Source organism: Tachypleus tridentatus, chromosome 6, assembly GCF_004210375.1.
Source record: "Tachypleus tridentatus isolate NWPU-2018 chromosome 6, ASM421037v1, whole genome shotgun sequence".
Lineage (NCBI taxonomy): Eukaryota > Metazoa > Arthropoda > Merostomata > Xiphosura > Limulidae > Tachypleus > Tachypleus tridentatus.
The window spans coordinates 58641822-58664905 of NC_134830.1; the positions used below are offsets into that span (position 1 = coordinate 58641822).

Genomic DNA, 23084 nt, shown 5'->3' on the forward strand with positions numbered 1-23084 from the left:
AAATTGTTACAGTATTAACCACATTATAACTTATTACAACCCTGAAATCAATGATTTGATTTCCCGCTGTGGACACAGCAAATAGTCCATTATGGTTTTGTTGAAACGTAAAAACAAAAACAAAAAACGTCACCATATTACAAAAAGTATTGGTTTAAATTAAGTTGCTAACATATATAAGCATTAACAACAATTACTAGCGAAATTTCTTTTAGAAAATCAACTTAATTACAAATAAAATTGCATCTACATAATAGTTGTTTTTATCTACTCCAGAAAAATATGGTTAAAGAGATCTGATTGATGACAAAATATAAAGATTATAATTTGATTTTGTTTTTATGTAATGCTCCCTAAAATCAATCCATGGTTGATATGCTAAATAAGGACCTTAGCGGTTGATGTGTTTAAAGGGAAAAGAAGCGTGCTAATAAAATTCATTTCCACGCTCATCGGCCCTGCAGGACCAGGTGGTTAAGGCACTTGACTCGTAATCCGAGGGTCGCGGGCTCGAAACCTAGTCATACTAAACATGCTCGCCCTTTAAGCCATGGGGGCGTTATAAGTTGCGTTCAATCCCACTATTCGTTTGTAAAAGAGTAGCCCAAGAGTTGGCGGTGGGTGGTGATGACTAGTTGCCTTCCCTTTAGTCTAAATTAGCGGCTAAATATCGAAGGAAGTGAAACAAAATGAAGCATGACATCATAGCTGAAACTTGTCCAAATTTGAAACATTGTGATGCAATTAGATGCAGTATCAATTTCAAAGTATATTTATATGAAGTATAATTATATTTATCACAATTATAATTGGTAATTGTTAGCTTAGGTTAGATTCTTTGTAGTTTAATTAGACAAACGTAGTACCAATGATATCTATCTTTTATTTCATTTCGTTCGAGATTTAGATGCACGTCAAATCTGGCTCAATATTTTGTTATTTGGCTTAAACATTTCTGTTCAAAAGGAAAAAAAAAATAATTGTAAAAATAATAGGTCACCCTTTTCCTTTAGAAAAATATATTATTCTAGCAGCCTAGCCTTTTTTTCCACAAATCTTTATTTCTGACTTTGTTATGGCAACACTGATCTCAGGTTAGCATGTCATTGTATGATGTTAAGACTAAAGTGCCTGAACGAGTTTTCATTGAGAAGCTATTTTGTGTCCGTGAAAACACTTTTGAAGTGCCAAAGATATAAGAATGCGTTTTTAGACAAATTAATAATTAGTTGTCACCGTTATAATGAATAAGTAGCTAAATATCAGTAATAAGTCTGATACAAGTAAAATTTTCCTTAGGCCTAGGCGTAATACAAATTCATCGGCGTTATCGTCATGTACAAGTACTTCAACTCAGGATGATGCAAGAAGTACTGAAACAAGAAAGAAAAGAAAGTATGATGAAAGTTTTATTGAATATAGTTTTACATGTACAGGTGATGAAGATGGACCTAGTGGGTTATGTGTTGAATGTAGAACAGTGTTGAGTAACAGTAGTTTGCATCCAGCAAAGTTAAAACGGCATCTAGAAACCAAACACTCCCAATTAAAAAGTCCAACTTCCGAGTATTTTAAAAAGTATTTACAATTAAATGCAAGGAAAGCTACATTTTGTTCGTTTGTCCATTAGGACAACAAAGGTGCTCTTATTGCTTCTTATCGTGTTAGTTAACCTATTGCAAAAGCAGGTGAAGCTCATACAATTACAGAAAAGTTGGTAGAATGCACGAATGATGAGAATGCCAGGATCTTCAGTTTACTCTGTGAAGATATGGAAAATTTGTATAAAAATTTGCTGCTTCATAATGAAGTCCGATGGCTTTCTCGGGGAAAAGTGCGTGAGGAGATAGGTTTCTTTTCCATCTCAATGCCATTTTGAGCTCACATACAAATTAAGGGACAAATGCTGGATACAAAAATGACTTACCTTTCGGACAGATTTGCTTCTTTAAATGAAATTAATGCTACAATGCAGGGTACCAGGGTAATGTACTTCAAAGTTCAGAGTGGAATGGAAGCGCTTCAATGTAAGCTAACACTTTGGGGTGAATGTATACTTATGGAAGAACTTGATTGCTTCGAAAATATCGGTGGTTTCTTTTACTTATGAAATTTCCTTAAATGAAGATGCAAAAGTTTCAGTCCTGCAGCACATATCTGATTTGTAGACAACTGTGAAGTACTTCCTTCCTCATTTAGAAAAATTACTGTGGATTCAAAATTCCTTTGTTTACTCTGCAAATACAAATTATTTGCCTTTTGAAGAAAAAGAACAGCTTATAGAAATTTTCACTGTATACAGCTATAAAGACCAAATTTAGAAACAGGCTAAATATTGAAGATGATTTGTGCTTACAAGTAACAACCATAACTCCAAATATTGAATTACTTTGTGAACAAAAGCAAGCCCACCCGAGCCACTAATAAATAAATAGATTAGTAAATTGTACTTTTACCGATATTAATTTTGTAAGCAGAAATTTTTGAACAAGTACTAATTTTTCTTTAAATACTGATATTTTTAATAAATTTATTTTCTAAAAGATTGAAATAAACTCCATCTGGTGGAAGTGAGCAATTGTTTCTATTTTTGGTGTATGTTTTTTATTGAGGCTCCAGAATGTTTTCTTACAGATGTGAAGCTCTGAAGGTCTATAAAGTTTGGGAACTCCTACAGTATAGATAACCCATCAGCATAGCTTTGTGCTTAACAACAATTTTGTATCTATATGTGTGTTTATATCTATGAGAATAACATTTGATACGTAAGATACAGAAAATTTGATTTTACTTTTTCGGATACAAAGAATTTATAATAAGACAGTTTTTATTTTTCAAAAATAATTTGTAAAAATTTTAAATTTCGAGTTCACTAACACAGGACCTGTCAGTGTTTTAAAAAGTTTACAAGTAATTTGCAGATGATTTATACCAAAAATTTACCTGAAAAGGAAGGAGACAATTTTAACTTGTTATATTGAGTACATAGATCTATTAAAGAAAATTATTTCCTGCAAACAGCACTAATTTGAAGAAAAGGAAAATGTTACATTATATTAGAATGTTATAAGCACAAGACTTATTTATTCATGAAAAAGCTTAGACTTATTGAGGTTTACTGATAACTGTAAACAAACTGATTATATATATATAGTGAGAGCTTTATCCATTATTATTCAGAAGTATCTATTGCTATGCATGACATTAAAAAAATCGCAGAAGTATTCTGAAGGTTGGCACTTAACATTCAGCATAATTTAAAGAAAGTTTCTTTAACAAATCTTACAAGAGTATTTCTAGTGATAAGGGTTCTCTATTTTGACACTACTGCATATTACTCAGCTTTGAGAAATACTTCTGTTCAGTTTTCATTTCTTTTACAACAGACAGAAAAAGACAAAAAGCAGAAACAAATTGGCCCATTGGTAGAAAGTAAACACTAGATACATTCAGAAGTCTCTTTTATGACATTTACTGTGCTTTACGACAAGTGACTTGGACAGAAACTTGTGCAATAAAGTTTGTGGAAGGTTAAATCTATGTAGAATGTTTCTTCAAATTTGAATGAAGTGAACAGTATTGGGTGAATGTCAAAAGCAAGTTTCAATATAAAGTTTAATGTGAAATCTGAGGTAGGGATAAAAGCATTTCCTGTACACAAGTACTGATTTTGTGGAAATTGATAAATTTCTGAAACAGATTGACTGCAAACTCTGTGTGTGGACCAACACCAGTTCACAACTGGTGCGTGGGAACCAATGATCAAGATTATAACAGTCAGATAGATAGATACTGTCTCTCTTGGTAAATAACTTATTCATATGATCCTTTGGACCTATTTCAACCAACAAATATGCTTTTACTCTAAGTTGTTTTTAATTTTATAAACATGAAGTTTGGCAGCTTTCTCACTGTGCCTTTATTATATTTAAATGTATAGTACTAAATGTACTTGCATAGGGTCCCTAAAAGCATTCTGTTTCAAGAGCAAATAAAACCAAAATAAAGAGTAACAAATACTTTTATTTTTTGCTTTTGAAGTTCATATGTCACACTGCATTGCAGCCTAGAATGTATAATTCTTCTCACAATTCATGACATGTGCATGTTTTAATAACATCACAACAGTACAAACTGCAAAGTTAAGCATCCCTTATGTGACATCATCTTAGTATCTACTGACTGACTGATAAATATCACTCTACTGTATACTGGTGGGAACAGTTAAGACAGATGACCCCTCTAGGTGGTCTTTGTTCCCATTTCAGGGAAAGAAGTATTACTTCTTCAAAAGAGTAGCTGGACCATGTACACACAAGAACAAATTAATCCATTTGATCCTCAGGGATTTAGTTTTTTTTAAATTTATGTTGCAGGTGAAGTGAGCAAGAAAAGACATTTACAAAAGAAAACAATTTTATTCAGACGACCTTGATAATAATTTAAGTCTATTTTCCAAAAAATTACTTTCAACATATTTATACATAATGTACATTTAGTTTCACTTGAAAGCAAAATAATCTTCATTATTATAACTTAGTAATTAACATATTTTTTCACTTAATGAAAAACACAAATTTTGCAAACTGTCAGATCACACAAGCAGTATTAATTATTAATATTGAGTAATGAACAAAAATGCAAATACTTTCTTTTCATTGGATCATTAAGCTTCAGATATTTTACAAAAGATTCCATCTAATGGTGTCCTTTAATCAGTTGGCAAGAGGATATAGAATCAGGAATTGTTTACATTAACATCTGGTTTTTAACATGTACACAAATGAATGTATGTATTTCTTTTAATGTATGCATAGAAAAAAAAATTGAAGCTCCATTCTTTCTCAGCTTATACTTCTTTATATATTTTTTAAATTTTGTATGTATAATTTATGCAAATAAACTGTTATAATATTTTCATAGATACGTTGTGTTTCGCTCAAGTATGAGAAAAATATGTTTAGAAAAACAACATTAAAATGCTAATACATCTCCAATCACTGACATCATTTCATTCAAAACAAACAATTCATTGTACCAATATTACACTTGTAGCATTGGTAGCTAATAGCTACTGTTAAGTAATTACCTTAATATTTTACTAGTTATTAAATAGTGTAATTTTTATTTACTTCTGATCATAAGTTATATTTTATTACAGTTGAATGTAGTAAACTCTTCCAGAACTTGAAAATGATTTTTTAATGATCTTTCTTCTGTTTCAAAGTGAACTGTTCTACTTATTTTTGCACCCAATTTTTTTAGAGTTTCTTGGAAAATTTTTTCTTCTTTGCCAACCCACGGTCTCTGGGCACACTTAATTTGGTATGGAGTTACGTGAATAATAGCCTCAATTCCTAGTTTAACAAAATTTGAAAGAATTTTCTTATCAATGATCCAAGTATTCGATCCCCCTGAATGTCCACCATCTAGCCAGTACATAGTTTTGATCTGTTTTACAAAGCTGAAAAGGTCATTATCTAAGGTTTTATCCAGTACATAAAAACTGTATAATAACTGGTTAAGTACTACTGTTCCTTTACTAAATCCAATTAGGATGATTGGAAGCTCTATAACATGGGATGAGGTCATTTCACAACCACTCTGCTCAATATTAGTATTTGAATAATCCTTGGTTTCAATGTGGCTATCTTTGTAAGAAAATCCTTGACCACCATAAACAGCCTGAGTTGCATTAGTTAGTAGGGACTTCAAGTGAAGAAGTCCTTCTGTGTTGAAAGAATATTGAGGGCTTCCAACATTGTCACCCTTCACAAAGTTATCGTAACAGCTGAATGTCTTCAACTGCATGCGACAAGGCTTTACAATGTATACTTCCCACTGGGGAAACTGTCTGTGTAGCAAAGCTGCTGTGTTCTCCAGGTTCCACTTCAAATAATGTTTGTTATCTCTGTGTACTTGCATATTCTCTGGATAATCCTAAAGAAAATGAATAATTTATTTGCACTGTAGATATAAATATTAACTTAGGTGTGGAAAAATAAATTGTTGCATGTAATACCAAAAAAACATAACTGAGAAACACATTTAACATATTCTATCAGCCCAAAATAAATTATATTATGTGTTGGCAATCTGAGTCATGATTCTCTCTCTTTTGAAATGTACTATATTGCTCACTTCACATTATATACTCTCATACCCAGATACAACTTACATCACTATCAAGTCCCTTTATTGTTTGAACTGAACCCATGCTGTGATCATTCTCAATGAAGACAACAAACCACTTTTTTATTCTTCTCAATGTTTCAGTTGATACCTTCTTCAAAGCCTGATAAGTTACAAAAATAATGTTAAATTAAGGTAACCAAAAGCAATATCACAGTGAAATGTGTTACAAGTATTGCTGAACAAATTAGAGTTGCTGATTGTAAGAGTAGATGTTAAAAAATAAAACTTTACATGAAACAATAATAATTTTATTGGGACAAGACATTGTATTTGCTAATGGAAAGCTGCTTAGAATGAATCGAAACAGCTGTCACAAATCTAAAAATTTTGATCCAATACAGTGTCTTGTTGATGTAACATTCAGTAATGGTATGAATGTGTTCTTTGAAATAATCAAGTATAGGATAACTTGAACCACCTACACGTGTAACTGAACAGTGTGAGCATGTCATTTTATAGACAGCATTCCTAAATGTGCAGGATTTACCTGAGTCACTGGTTTTAGGAAAATACTTTTTAGATTTGCATAGCTTGTTGTTATTACAAGACAAATGAATCAGTATATCCTTCAATTTTAACAAGGCTTTTGTATGATGACGATAATTAGACCACATCTTCTAATCCTTTATGATTTTAAGTAGTTAGAGGCATATCCACAGAATGGTGTTTTGATATGGTGGTTTCTTTACTCTCTTGTTGTTTGTTAAGACCCCGTGAAACGTCTTAGTCACATATCTATATGGAGAGCCACAGGACAACAGTAATTTTTTAAGTTTTATCCTGACTTCCACCTTACCATCTACGTTGCTGCAGGTTTTCTCTGTTCTGTTAATTTGACTAACAATAACTCTGTGTTTGGAAGATGGTACATGTTATAGTGTAGAATAATGGATTTAACACAGTTTGGAATACATGGTAGTAATAAGTTTGGTATTTTCTGTAGTGATTATGGTATCAGAAAAATGTACAGATTTCTAGACACTATTAATAGGTACAAGTACTTGCGAGTTTTATGTTATGGTGTCAATTATTAAAACATTCAACAGACTTAAAAAGAGTTGTTGATTCCATATACTGAAAATGTTTCCAATATAGCTGTACTATCACCTATGTGGTGACAGACTGGTTTCAGATTTCCACTAACTAGGAGTTGTTTATTCAAAGCAATGCATAAACACCAAAGTTACAACAATATTGTTGTCCAGTGATACCTTGGGTTTGTTTACAGAGCTGTTATTCAACTTTCACATCCAGAATTAAAAACTAATACACACAAAGTAGGATGATTATAGTTTGTTTATGCTGGATTAGTTAGCATTCACTAATAAAATAAATAAATATGAATGTGCAAAAACTACTACAGTAACACATAATATTAAATACTAATCATTTAAGTAAGCTGCAAAAAATGTATAAATATACTCTTCAAAACAAGAAACACAAAAGGGATATTTTTGTTACTTTAAAGAGAAATATATGTAATAACGTTACAAGCTCAGAGTATGTGATGTTACACGTGTTAAGGCACTGATTGTCAGACCAAAATGACAATAAAAGTTGTACACTTTGAAAATGGAGGAAAACATCGGATTTTTCGCCAAAACGCATTTGTGTCCAATAAATTTGTTTGAGAGATCTGCATGTTCTGCAAGTGCAACATGTGCAAAATCCCTATAAAAGTAACGGGTTCTTGGTTTCCATTGCTCGAACTGTCCAGGACCCGTATTTTATGCCGGGGAGGAATCCTCATCCAACCAGCCACTACTGCAGACCAAACCTATCTGTGCCAGCCATGGAACACTGAATTTAAAGTAAGTTGTTCCCCTACTAAAAGTCCAGTCAATCTTTATTCTGTATTCCTCAGGGGCGTCGACCCATCAATTCAACCAGAAGAAATTACACAAACCATAGAACCCCAAATACAAGCCAAGGTTTACGCAGTTCATAGAATTTATTCTAAGAACAGTAATCATCCCACACACTCAATGAAGATAGTGACAACATTGAAGTACAGTGCCGACTGTATTTTACGAGATGGCTGTTATTATCGTATATTTCATTTTAGAGCCGAACGCCCACATCGACGACCACTCAATAATGGTTCAAACCAAGCACCCAGATATCGCAAACAACCAACGGAAATCTTCCAACATGAAAATACCAAAATACCGCCGAGTCCAGACCGTATTAGAAGAAACATGAAGACGGATTCAGACAACCCGACTCAGAAGACGACAACACCCATTGTTAGCAACACGCCAAGTTCCAGTAGTTCAAGAAAGAAAAAGGACAGTTCATGCCAGACTTCAATCCTAGTTCCACAGAATTCAACAACCAGCCAGACTCAAACCATTACGAAGATAACCATTGACGTGACAGCACAAACTGAAAAACAATCTACCTCCACGCAGAAAACTCAAACCAAAATCTCGAGAAGAAACAAAGCATCACAGACCAGCGAAGAACAACTCACCGAAGAACAGCCAGTAGTTCCACCACCAAGACCACGTTTCTCACTTGCACCAATGGGCTTCAAGTGTGGAAACAAGTTCATTATGAAGTTACCACCCGATCTACAAGACTGCAGCTAACAGTTTCCACGTATACCACATAGTTCATCAGTTTTTTTGGTTTTTTTTTTTGTTCTGTTTTTCTTTCTTCCCAGCTACTTCCGGGCACGGTCTGGGTAGATTATTCAGTGCCCAGGCCGTGAAAGTGGGTTTTCTCGGGGTACTCCCGTTTCCCCCCACAGCAAAATCTCTGGCATCGGACCTGTAGATCCCAGCCTCATTCTGAAAAGGGCCATTTACCCAGTCACAGGGTATCTAATCAATCACAGTACATTTCAAAATCAATTCGCCAGCCGCCAGTGTACTCCGTCCTCGAGCCAAGGTCTGGCTCACTTCACTTTCACTGCTTTCGTCCAGTTCTCCCGTCCTTCCTCTCACTCACAAATACACCACTCCATTTTTTGAAATGTTAAAAATAAAGTAAAAACCCCACGGATATTTTAAAACATTTCTCATGTAAGGGGACGAAGAGGAACTACAAAGTTCCTGAACACCCCAGTTGGAGAGAGAACTCTTCTGATTTCTCTCTCTCTAAACTAAACCCCTGCCACGATAGTTTTGTTTTTTTGTTGTTTTCCAATGCTCAGTGTTAAGCCACCGACACGCAATACAGTTATGCCAAGACTGACTGAAGCACAACGCAACAACTCCATTGTTCGCTTGGAAGCAGGCGAATCTCGATCAGATGTTGCCAGAGCTGTGAATGTCCACCCAAGCACCATCACAAGGCTATGGAATCGTCTCTTGACCATCCACGATCTGGCAGACCTCGTGTGACCACGCCCGCGCAAGATCGCTACATCTGGTTACCTCACCTTCAGGATAGAACCACCACTGCGACGTCTACTGCCTCAACAATACCAGAGCTGCGTAGGATTTCTGATCAGACCATACGCAACCGTCTACAAGATGCAGGAATCTGACCCCGACGTCCAGTCAGAGGCGTCATCCTCACCCAGCAACATCGTCAAGCACGGCTGCAGTGGACTCGGGCACATTGGGTATGGCCTCATCGACGATGGAGGTATGTTTGGTTCAGCGATGAATCACGTTTTATGCTTCGTAGGCAGGATGGAAGGACCCGTGTTTACCATCGCCGAGGTGAACGTTTTGCAGCAAACTGTGTGCAGGATGTTGACAGATTTGGTGGAGGCAGCGTCACGATGTGGGCTGCCATTGCCTACCATGCCAGAACAGACCTTTTGCAAATTCGAGGGAATCATACGGCTCAACGATACGTCGACGAGATTCTTAGGCCCCATGTGCAACCAATCATGGTGAACGTCAACGATGTTTTTCAACATGACAATGCCCGTCCTCACACAGCTCAACTCACCACTGTCTTCTTGAGACACCACAACATCAACGTTCTTCCCTGACCCTCCAGATCACCATATTTACCCCATCGAACATCTTTGGGACGAGTTGGACCGACGTATGCGACAGCGACAACCTCAACCGCAGACTCTACCTCTGCTTGCAGCAGCTTTGCAGGCTGAGTGGACAGCCATTCCACAGGATGTGATTCGTCATCTCATCGCTTCCATGGGCAGGAGATGCCAAGCAGGTATTGATGCTCACGGGGGGCATACTCGTTATTGACGTTGAGTGACGTTAAACTTCACCTAGTGAGCGTGGACTTCGCCTTTGCAGACTTTGGATGTTCAGCAGTGAATGTGCAAAGTTCACACATGTCATACAGAACTACCTGGAATAAACTTGTTAACAATTTGTCTCATATTTTGCCTTTTGCGTTTCTTTTTTTGAAGAGTATAGATTACACAAAAAAGATAAAAGTGTGAATCTTACAGAGCACAACCAAAACTCATTATTGTAATGAAACTTAATTTTACAGATAATGAAAAGAAAGAAGAAAGTTTAAAACTAGTATTAAGGACCTACATATTAAGTCCCCACGCTGTTACTCCCACACTCAGGTAAATTATACACTACTATCAATTCCCCACGCTGTTACTCCCACACTCAGGTAAATTGTACACTACTACCAATTCCCCACGCTGTTACTCCCACACTCAGGTAAATTGTACACTACTACCAATTCCCCACGCTGTTACTCCCACACTCAGGTAAATTGTACACTACTACCAATTCCCCACGCTGTTACTCCCACACTCAGGTAAATTGTACACTACTATCAATTCCCCACGCTGTTACTCCCACACTCAGGTAAATTGTACACTACTATCAATTCCCCACGCTGTTACTCCCACACTCAGGTAAATTGTACACTACTATCAATTCCCCACGCTGTTACTCCCACACTCAGGTAAATTGTACACTACTATCAATTCCCCACGCTGTTACTCCCACACTCAGGTAAATTGTATACTACTATCAATTCCCCACGCTGTTACTCTACTATCACCCCACTGTTACTCCCACACTCAGGTAAATTGTATACTACTATCAGTTCCCCACGCTGTTACTCCCACACTCAGGTAAATTGTATACTACTATCAATTCCCCACGCTGTTACTCCCACACTCAGGTAAATTGTATACTACTATCAATTCCCCACGCTGTTACTCCCACACTCAGGTAAATTGTATACTACTATCAATTCCCCACGCTGTTACTCCCACACTCAGGTAAATTGTATACTACTATCAATTCCCCACGCTGTTACTCCCACACTCAGGTAAATTGTATACTACTATCAGTTCCCCATGCTGTTACTCCCACACTCAGGTAAATTGTATACTACTATCAGTTCCCCACGCTGTTACTCCCACACTCAGGTAAATTGTATACTACTATCAGTTCCCCACGCTGTTACTCCCACACTCAGGTAAATTGTATACTACTATCAGTTCCCCACGCTGTTACTCCCACACTCAGGTAAATTGTATACTACTATCAATTCCCCACGCTGTTACTCCCACACTCAGGTAAATTGTATACTACTATCAATTCCCCACGCTGTTACTCCCACACTCAGGTAAATTGTATACTACTATCAATTCCCCACGCTGTTACTCCCACACTCAGGTAAATTGTATACTACTATCAATTCCCCACGCTGTTACTCCCACACTCAGGTAAATTGTATACTACTATCAATTCCCCACGCTGTTACTCCCACATTCAGGTAAATTGTATACTACTATCAATTCCCTACACTGTTACTCACACACTAAGGTAAATTATACACTACTATCAATTCCCCATGCTGTTACTCCCACACTCAGGTAAATTGTATATTACTATCAATTCCCCACGCTCTTACTTCCACACTCAAGTAAATTGTACACTACTATCAATTCCCTTCACTGTTACTCACACACTCAGGTAAATTGAGATGCAGTTCGAGAGTGTAGGATATTTACGGAAAGTATCCCAGGACCCTTTTTGAGCCTTCCATGTAGCAGGCAGGATTCCACCACAGATGAGGATATCATGGAAAATGTGTCGAGGTTTTAGGAATAAACTGAGCAGCTGCTTGTATAATACAGTCAGTTACTGCTGCCACACAGTCGTCTATTGATGGCTTACAGACAATGGCAGGATCAAGTTCTGCGAGAGCAGTGAAAGAGGGCCAGTTTGCTTGATCCAGCTTCCACTGGGGCATGTGGGTTGGGTGGCATTGACCATGGCCATTCTCTCTCAAAATTGTAAAAAAATGATCACTGCCTCATGGATTATTGTCAACTCTCCATGAAAAATGGGAGAATAGTGAAGGGATGCAAACTTAGAGATCAATAACAGTAAAGGAATGACTAGGTGTATGAATATAAGTAGAATAACCGGTATTAAAAAGAGAAAGGTTGTGATCAGAGAGCATATGCTCTACAGAGCAACCCCTCCTATCAATATCAGCATTTCCCCAGAGGGGATGATGTCTATTAAAGTCCCCCAGGATTAAAAAGGGAGATGGCAACTTTTCAATGAGAGCATCATGGTCTAATTGATCATATGTCTCTCCAGGCAACAGGTAGAGAGAACAAATAGTGATGGTATGACCGAAGGAAACACCCATGGTTACGGCCTCCAAGGGTGTGTCAGGTAGCAAAGACAGGGTGGGGTACATGCTGATCAACCAACAGTGCCACCCCTCCAGGCACTTGTCCATCACACAGCATGTCATTTCTGTACAAAGAAAACCTCTGAAAGGTGACTAAACTGTCAGGTTTCAGAAATGTTTCCTGTAAGGAAAGACATACAGGATGGTAGGAAGCAAACAGTGTTTTGATGTCATCCAGATTAGAACGTAAACCTCAACAGTTCCATTGTATCAAGGTAGTCACTTTTTACTTATGTGTAGGAACATTGGGTGGAGAACCCTTCTGTTTATGACCATGTCTTTTTTCTTTACTGTCTTTACTCAACGGAGGCCTTTCAACCTCCATAGATCTTCCCTGGGTCAATTGGGCAGGTCTTTGCTGTTGGAAGAGGATTCGAGTGACTGAGGATGTGAATGAATGATCATTTTGCATCTTAGGGTGTAAGAAGAAGATGTACCTGAGGAAATGCCTGTACCTGGAACCAAAGGAAGTGGGTCTCGGGATTTGTTGGAATGTATGTGAGAGACAGAGATGGGTGTTGAAGTTGATTCATCAACTTTTTTAACCATGGAGGTCAAAAGACTTTTCATTTGTTTTGAGAACAATTCTTTTGGAGGCACAGAGAGATCCACCTGCACTCCCACTGTAGTCGTGGAACAATCACCAGATTGAAGCTTCTTTACTGACTTTGGAAAGCCAGCAAGACCCTCTAGTTCCCTCTGAATGAAAAAGGGAGACATTTGCCCTAAAGGTTTGTCTGAAAAAGAATGTAGGATAAGAAAATGAGGTACAACAGGTGTTACAGATGTTGAAGATTGCTGCTGAGAATCTTCAAGATGTGATCGTTTACCTATGGACTGTTTTTTCACCATTTTATTTAAGTTTTTATTTGGAGTATTCATAAATAAATAAAGAAATTTAGGTGCCCAATGACCCTACCCACCATGCTACCCTATGAGGGGATGCACTACAATGTCAAACAAGGACACTGCAGCAATGCCAGGGTTTGGCAGTGAGCACTATACTCAAACACCAGCATTAGATACAATGTCCACAACATCTGTTTAGAACATCCCACACTGGAACTTGGTTGACCCTAGCCTACAGGAATTAAAGGCCAAAGTGGTGTGTTAGGGTTGGACCTCTCAACTACCAGGATCCTCTCCTCCCCCTTCAGAGGTCGTTACACACAGCAAACATGTGGATGGATGTTTAGATCTCAGAAGAGGCAAACTGAAAGAACAGAACCTTCCCTGGGAGGTCCCCTCACCATGTACAGGAATCCACATAATAAAACAGCCACATTGTGTAAAATGAGCATGTCAAGTGGAAAAGAAAAGTGATACCTCGAGTGTGTTCACTAGCATAAAACATGTGAAATACATTGTGCATTTTATTTGTAGTTCGAAATACTGGATTTTAAACAGTCTGTATCAGTAGGCTTTGATGTACTAAAGCTTAATAAAAAATTGTATCTGTGAACATTATTCTACCATCTGCCCACTTCTCTGTCGACCTTTTTCTCTTAACAATCTGTAGTACAATAAATATTTTAAATAACCAATATCTATTCATTAATACACTAAATAATAAATATTTTACACATTTTGTTTTGGCACATTAAAATTTATCACTGAATTAACAAACCTGAACATCTCCTCCAAAAAACACAAGTCTTCCTTGTATATCCTCCCTTTTCTTGGGTGGAGTGAACAATATGTCATTGAATTTTGATGGCATACCTTCTACCTGCAGACGTTCGACCTTTACTTTAGTGCATGTATCTGTAACACTTGAACTGGCTGACATTATTTTTCTTACTGAAGAAAAAATATTTCTTAGGAATAGCATCAGAGGTAGTTTTTCCTTTTATAAATAATAACCATTTACTTTTCATCAGTTCCAGTACTTCTCACTCTATCACTGAGTCGATTGTTACACTTGCAAAACCTGAGGGAAACCAAACGTATTTAAGAGAATTTTTAAGTGATGAAGGATTGATATTTTTATTTTGTAATTATTTCCATGAGGAAGTTTAAACCATAATGGCCATCAATGAGATGCATTAACAGTTTACATGACTTTTTTGTACTTATTGAATAAAGAACTCTTTCTTACTGACTTAGTTTTAACAAATAAATAAGAAACAAAAATCATAAAATGTACAATTACAAATTGTAAGGTAAAAGTATAAAACTACACAAATAAGCAATGTTTCAGGAGGCTATTCATTTCAGGGAGGAACATCCTATTTGAGAGAAATTGAGAAGAAAAACAAAGTTAAATATACTCCTTTACACCAGAATAACTAATTTACAAATTTTGAAAGAATTCATATAAACAGCACAAACCACATCAGACAAATCATTACACAAGTTAATAACTTTAAAAATATTCTGTCAAATACATTATCCATGTCTGTAGGAAGACTTCCAAACTTATTAATTAAATATTAAAGTTAACAATTCAAACATTTATATTCCACTGCTTAAAAAAAACCCATCAACATAGAAACTGTCTCAGCTTACCCTTCCTGGTTGTTAACAAGTGAATGAAATCTCCATTAAACCCCCTGTGCTACAGAAACAACCAGATCTAAAAGTAAAATCTCCTTGCAGTTAACCTTAAATGTTTTGAACTTGGTTAAATTCTAGCATTCTCAATGACAATAATATCTTCTGACAGTAAGGTGGCAATAGCTGTAGATTCTGTTGAAGGATGTAGTGTAAAACAAATCAGACCTTAAGCCTTAACCTTTGTCTACAATACTACTCACCAAATAAATATAAAGATCACTGACATATAAGTAATTAAGAAAAAAGATTCCTAAAAAACCCAATTATTCATGTTTAGGGTTTTGTGAAAATAATCACTTATAACAAAGACTTTTGAGTTACATAACAAGCAATTTTTTTAAAAATCTTTTTTACTAATTTCATAGGCATCTAACTTCCTGGTTTATGTGTGTTTTTAATTAGAAAAAAAAACAGTGCTGATAATTTTCCTGTCATCATAATATTTCCCACTGCTAAATAAAGGTCTTAATAAATTTTACTAAATTTTAAACTTTAGGGTAAATTTTTCTGGCTCTGGATCTTTAAGCATTAACATCAAAATTTAATATTTTATAAATGAACATGTACAAATAAAATTAAAGGAACATCCTCTTTCTCTTAAAACAAGAAATCTACCTTGGAAATTCCTATATAATGCTCGTGAGTGAAAGATTAGTTAATATATTATTGAGATGAGCAACATTTCTTGTTACATAAAATTGTTTCTATGCTCTGTGCTTATGGAAGTGTTGACACACCATCTTTTCTTTTGTACTTAAGAGGGAATGTTCATGTTGTATTAGAGGGTGACAAATATAAATTTTGCTAAAGAAGGAACCATTTTCAGCAAAGACAGTCCTTTCTTTTTTCTGACAAGGTGTTGGTTGTACAAATCTGCTTAACTCAGATGTGAGGAAAACAATAAACTTAAAAGAGTGTAAACGAATGCATCATAAATATTTGAATTATTAGGGTTGGCTTTGAGTTGTTTTTCTAATTATGTTTAACATAATGTATGGAAAAGCCTATATGGACCAATAAGTCCTCTATCTTTAATTTTAACAAGTTTTAACCAAAGTCATATTTGCATAACTACATTTCTAATCACAAATTCCTGAGGACAAGAAACTTGCTTGAAGTAAAAAAAGTATTCTTAAGGCAGCTGGTATGGGTATTATAACTTTAATTAAAATAAAGTACAGGAGAATGTTTCAACCTTCTTAGGTCATCTTCAGGTTAACCTCTCTTTGTATATATCAGTATTATCACAAGCTTCAAAATCACTTCTGACTAACAACATTTTATCTTCATTCTTTACTGATTCAACCTCTATGAAAGACATTATGAACATTTGTTAATTTTCTCACTTCTGTAATTTTCTAACTTGTCCTGCTGCTTGTTTTAACACAAATACCCTGAAAACTCCAGTTTATTTAACAGTTTTCATTTTTTAACTTATTCTTTGGTTTTACTCATCAACACTTGGAGTTTCATATACTTTCATGGTAAATGCATCATAGAGTCACTAAAATGATTTTTTTCTTCAACTTTGTGGTCCTGAAGTCTAAGACTTAATATAACTAAGTTTTATGTAAAATGAATAATAAATTTGCATTGTATTTAAGTCCTGTGAAAACTGTATTAAAAACAAAACAAGGGTGTTATCAAAATATTTTACACACAAAAATAGCCAGGTTAGAATGGTCAGTTATATAAAACAGCTGACTCTGTAAAGATATAAAGTAAAAAATAGGAATAGGTGGCTCCTTTTACAACCAGTAGTATTTTAACCATCACTCTAACACCCATAGCCTCAAATGTGTAATACAATGCAGTAAATTTTCAAGAATAATAAAACCTCATATCTATAGTTTTTGTGATCTATATTCCCATGCTGATAAAAATACATAACAATATTCCAAAGAACTTGTCAAATACAAAGATTACTCTTTCATGGTATGACTCACCTAACATCCACTGTTATATAAACACTTGTGGCTATCCACATGTTGTGATGAACATGATGACAGTGTTTTGGATATGATTCCAGAAAGTTCAGAAACTAATTTATTTTATTTTCTCTTTTTTTCTATAGGTTCCTATCAATCTAGGCTTATGGAATTTATTCACTATTATCTAACTTTACTTCCAAATCACAGCCTCTTTCATAGCCCATTCTTTTAGTGCTTACATTAGTTTGTGTTTCATACAGATATATCCTGAGAAGTATACAGCCCACTGTAATGATGTATCGCAATATTTGCAACTCTTTGTTGCCATTTTTTTTTCGTAGAAAATATTAGATAGTCTGTCTTTAATATTAATATTCATTCATGTGTCTAGTATTTTTACTTGATTTGGACATGCCTATGGCTTCCTGTACTTACTAGAATTCATGTTAATGAAAGCTAGTTAGTCATACTTTATAACTGGACTAGTATATGGTTCATATATTTTTAAAAAGGATCCAATATTTAGTTCTTTTGTTGATTTCACATAACTTGAGACTTATGTGATTTGTCCACTTAAGTGTGTCATCAAGTCAGTCTGTCTCAGAAACTTAACTGTTTCTGAAAAGTTTGTTTTCAACTTTGTTTTGTATAACTTAGTTTTTCATGGTAGTTAAGAGCAAAAATACTGGTCTGAAAGTCATTAGTTTCATTTTATGTGCCTCATGTTGCACCAATTTTGATGAAGGTATAGATATTTACAAATTTATGGGATGGGCATACAAGAATGGGAAAAGTCTGACTAGATGGCATTGTCATCAGCAAATTAGGAGTACACAGTATTGGTACACATTAAAATTGATGTCACTGATGTATGGATTATGAAATCACAGAGTTTACCACAGGTTCCTATCGGATGCATTAGTGTGTACAAGTTCACATTTTTACTTACTACATGATCTATATGTCCATTAAAAAACTCAACAAGAAGAGGCCAAAATTTAGATTGAGTAAATTATATTTCTAATCTTTGAAGCCAAACAGTAAAAAGGTTCTTTTGATATACAGAAGGGCAGCCACTATTGCGTACCATTGGAATGTCTGTAAACAGTTTAAGCGAGTCTGACCAAATGAACTATTGTTTATTTTTATGTCTTTTTGAAAGTTATTCAGGATATTATTTATTTCTAGATAATAGTGGAGATATTTAGTCTTAAGTAAAACTATTGTTTATGTTTATGCATTCAGAATAGGCATTACAATGTGTAATAGTTTTCTACTGTCCTATAAGTAAATGATATACAACCTTTTTCCACCAAAAAACGATTTTTAAATGTCAGCTGTTTATACTTTTAACATGTGCTAGTTACTGTTCTACTGTATCTTGAAGGTTAGGCTATTTACTATTGTCACAACCATTATTAGTAGATATTAGTACAAGCTAACATGATATGAAACAATCTGTACTAGCACTAGCACTGCTAATAGTAATACTGATTAATACTACACTATATTAAGTGTATATGGACCACTGGCTGTGAAAAAGGTTTAGTTAGGGACATATTACTCAGAATTAACTCTGGGGATAAAGTTACAAGTTACTAGGGCTAAATGCTAGGCTTAGGTTAGCATGTACAAATGAGCAAATTGGCTTGTTGGAAATATGGGATCACTTCAAAGAAGAAGGGAGCTTTAAGGGAATGGATAGTTTACATTTAAATAAGATAGGGGCTACCTTGTTTGCTACAGCTGTACTGTTAGGGAAGTTTTAAATTAGTTGTCAGATGTAAAAACACTGTTTGGAGTAGATATTAATTATTTTATGTTTGTAACTCATTGATGTGATGAGTGGGAACAGGAAGGAAGTGAGTAAGAGTAGTCACAAGAAAGAGAAGTTAGAAAATGTAAACATAACTGTTCTAGAAGTGAAAAGCCTAATGGCTGATATATGTTAGAGCATAACAGTATGCAGAGATAAGGATGTAAATCTGTCTTGTAAAAGAATATTTTAGGTATTACAAAGTAATTGTACCAGCCTGTGTGGACTTTGATGAAAAAGCAGATGATTATTGAAAGTATGAAAAACATTATTACTGGAAGTTTAGCATACAACTGCAATAACTCAAGCAATAGTATAAGTAAATTATACACTGATACTACTGTAGTAACAAAAAAGAAGCTAGCTAATGTAACTCCTCTTTTCAAGGGAAGTGATAAAAATTGTCCCAGTAATTATAAAACCATCATTCTTATATCAGTTGTAAAGAAGGTTCTGGAAAGTCTGACAAACAATGCTTTGCAAAGTCATTTAACATAGTTTAGAATTTTACTGGCTAGTCAACAACATTTCATTATGGAAAAACACTGCTTTACAAATGTTTCAATATTCTTTGTAAATGTCACTGCTTATGTCAGTGAGTGTAGGTTTCACGTATCTGGATTTCCAGAAAACATTTAACAAGGTACCACATAATAGTGACAAAAATTATCTCTATAGGTGTGGAGGATAAGTTACTAATTGGATTGAAAAGTTTGTTTTTTGAATTTCGCACAAAGCTACCTGAGGGCTATCTGTGCTAGCTGTCCCTAATTTAGCAGTGCAAGACTAGAGGAAAGGCAGCTAGTCATCACTGACAACTCTTGGGCTACTTTTTACCAACAAATACTGGGATTGATCATCACATTAAAACACTCCCATGGCTGATAGGGCAAGCATGTTTAGTGTAACCCAGGATTTGAACCTGCGACCCTCAGATTACAAGTCAAACACCTTAACCCACTTAGCCATGCTAGGCCAGATTGAGAAGTGGCTGGTTGGAAGAAAACAAAAATTTGTTAAAAACTGGGGTTCCTCAGTGCTCAACCTTAGGGCTTTTACTCTTTTTGATTGATATTAATCACACAGGTGAAGGAATGTTCAAAAAATTAATTAAATTTGCAGATGATACAAAGATCATGGGAAATGCTAACTGTGCAGAGGATGCTGCTGATTTACAAAAAGATTCAGATCATTTAGAAAATTGGGCAAATAAATGGCAAGTGGGTTTTAATTATAATAAATGCAAGACAATGAATAAGGGTTGTCATAATTTTAATTTGGATGTGAAAAACTATAAGTGTTATGAAAGATCTTGGTGTAATAACTGATCAGTCTCTTAAGCCATCCAAGCAGTGTGGTAGGGCAAATAGGATTTTAGGTTCTACCTACAGAAGTACTGAATACAAGTCTGCAAAGATTATAATTTCATTGTTTAGGTCACTGGTTAGACCACACTTGACATATAGTGTTCACTCTTGGACTCCTTACTTTAGGAAAGATATTGAATTGTTGGAAAGGGTTACTAAAATCATGCTTGGGATGGTGGGGTTGTCTTATGAGGAGAGGCTGAAAGAAATCTATCAACTTGTTCTTTCTTGAAAAAAAAAAATAAAAAAAATGGGGAATCTGATTGAGGTGCTTAAGCTTGTATAGGGAATTAATGGTGTTTTTGCATTATCTTTTTTTCATACTTAATAATGAGAGTAGTAGGTCCAGGGGACAAAAGAATAAGTTTTGGCAAGGTAGGGGTCATCTCAAGTTACAAGTTACTTTTATTTTTTCTAATGGGGTGGTTGGTCTATGGAATGGATTGCCTTTGAATGTTGTGGAGGCAGTAAATTTAAGCGCGTTTAAGAGAAACTTGGTAAGTATATGAATGATAATGGTTGGCTTTAAAATGTTTTAAACATTTGTTAATTAATAGTTTTAGTTTAGTTTAGAGAATGAAACAGCCGAAATGGCAACAGGTCGTATATTATCCGAAAACGTGACATGCTAAAATGTATAAAGTTTTGTAAAATAAATATATTTTACTTTCCTATATAAACTTAAATCTTGTCATTAATGACAGATAATAATTAAACTAAATTACTAATTGGATTACTTACATGTTTCATTAATACTTAGTAAGAGACATAACAATAGCATAAACCTACACTTACATTGTTCTGTTGAAAACGTTTATCCCCCAATTATCCCCTTGTGAGTAAAATTTATATTGATATCAGATATTACTTGGTCATTTCATTTGAATTTTAAAATCTGGTTAGCAAAATTCAGTCCCACGCGTAGTTTAACCTTTTAAGACTCAATAGGTTAATAATGGATTTAAAATATGAACGACATAGGAGTCTTTCATATTTTTTTTTGTAAAATATTTTGCATAGATAACAATACTAACGACTTAAAAATGATTCCTAAATTGTTGTAATCATCCAAAAGGTCTCAGGTCCAAAAATAGATTCTTAAAATAAGCGGAAAAAAGATATTTTCAGACTACATTTGACGTATAAAATACAGTGTTGTTCAACAAGTGACCTTTCCTTATATTTTGGCCAGGTGATAAGGGCACTCGACTCGTAATCCGAGGTTCTCGGGTTCGAATTCCCGTCACACCCAATATGCTCGCCCTTTCAGTCGTGGGGGCGTTATAATGTTACAGTTAATCCCACTGTTCGTTTGTGAAAAAGTAGCTCAAGAGTTATGGGTGGGTGGTGATGACTGACTGCCTTCCCTCTAGTCTTACACTGCTAAATTAGGGACGGCTAGTGCAGATAGCCCTCATGTAGTTTTCCGCGAAATTCAAAACAGACAAACAAATAATCCTTTCATCTTGAGCTTAAAAGCCAAAAGTTACGATTCAAACGTTCAATTATTTGATAAGGAAAGTGTACCTTTGAAATAGTGAATATATAATTTACAATTTTTAATAATATTTCCCACTGAATACCTAGTTAAAGGTCGAACTCACTAAAACTTTTTTTTTTTTTAATGCCAGGTTCAAATTCGGCTCAATATTATAAAATCGAGGTTTGCATTTTTAAATGAAGTTCATTTGAACACAAAAGCTGGAATGTACTTTTAGTTCCCTTGTGACACAGCTAAAAACCGGGTTTCAATACCCATGGTGGGCAGCACGCAGATAGCCCATTGTGGACCTTTGAGCTTAATTCACAGCAACAACCTATTTATATTCTCGCTTTAAATGTGATTTACCCACCACGACTATCGAAACCTTGTTTCTAGCGGTGGGAGCCTGCAGACATACCGCTGTGCCACTGGAAGGCAATATTAAAAGGAGATAACTGAGAAATCTGAAGAATAATTTAAAGATAGAGAGGAAACCAATCAGTGTTTTAGCTATCACGGTTACTTTGTTTCACGCTAGTTTGGTTTGGTTTGCTTTGAGTTTCGCGCAAAGTTACACGAGAATTTTCTGCCCTAGCCGTTCTTGATGTACCAGTCAAAGACTAAAGGGAAGGCAATTCTTGGACTACTGTTTAACTAACGAATAGTGGGATTGACTGCACATTATATATAATGCTCACACGGCAAGTGTTTTACTGAGCTAAAAGGTTAACTAGTGAACTAAAACAAGTAAGAAATTTTTTAACAACTCAAACTATCACATTTTCTTACCCGAGACACACAAAGAAGATTCATTTTTGTGTTTTAATGTATCATAGGATAGCCATGATAGACTGGGTAACAATAATTTTCTTTTTGTATTTTTAGTTTAGGGTCGAGGATGTAGCCTATCAAGGAGTAATAAATTAATTTCTACGAGTTAAATCTGATATATAGTTGATGCCAACATATTATTTAATGTATTTTTAGTCTGGCATCTAAACTTAGACAATCTAATTTATTTGATGCAAAACGCGTCACATATTACTGTTGCATCTTTGTAATGTTTAACAGCACATAGACATTGTGAAATATTGACGTCTTTTTGTTACTGCAAACAGATGAAA

At 35.2% G+C, this 23084-nt stretch overlaps 1 protein-coding gene across 4 annotated transcripts; it reads right to left on the reverse strand.

Annotated features, from left to right (window-relative positions):
• Nucleotides 1–2773: 2773 nt before the first annotated feature.
• On the reverse strand, nucleotides 2774–21399 carry LOC143252611 (mitochondrial protein C2orf69 homolog). Of its 4 annotated transcripts, none has more exons than XM_076505006.1 (3): nucleotides 21273–21399; nucleotides 14435–14737; nucleotides 2774–5940 (listed from the first exon to the last, which is right to left on the reverse strand). In XM_076505006.1, exons 2-3 carry the CDS (start codon nucleotides 14636–14638, stop codon nucleotides 5146–5148), a joined length of 999 nt encoding a protein of 332 aa, XP_076361121.1. In that variant the 5' UTR covers nucleotides 14639–14737; nucleotides 21273–21399; the 3' UTR covers nucleotides 2774–5145. The 4 variants fall into 4 exon arrangements, with proteins under 4 accessions (XP_076361121.1, XP_076361122.1, XP_076361123.1 ...); XM_076505007.1 differs by having other exon boundaries at nucleotides 21219–21300; XM_076505008.1 differs by lacking the exon at nucleotides 21273–21399 and adding an exon at nucleotides 17310–20728.
• Between the last annotated feature and the right edge of the window lie 1685 nt (nucleotides 21400–23084).

Excerpts from the sequence above, each read along its gene's own strand:
- LOC143252611 (XM_076505006.1), bottom strand. The coding sequence starts at position 14,638 with ATGCTATTCCTAAGAAATATTTTTTCTTCAGTAAGAAAAATAATGTCA. Across the intron at positions 5,941-14,434 it reads TTTTTGGAGGAGATGTTCAG|GATTATCCAGAGAATATGCA; the intron begins GTTTGTTAATTC and ends CATTTTCTTTAG.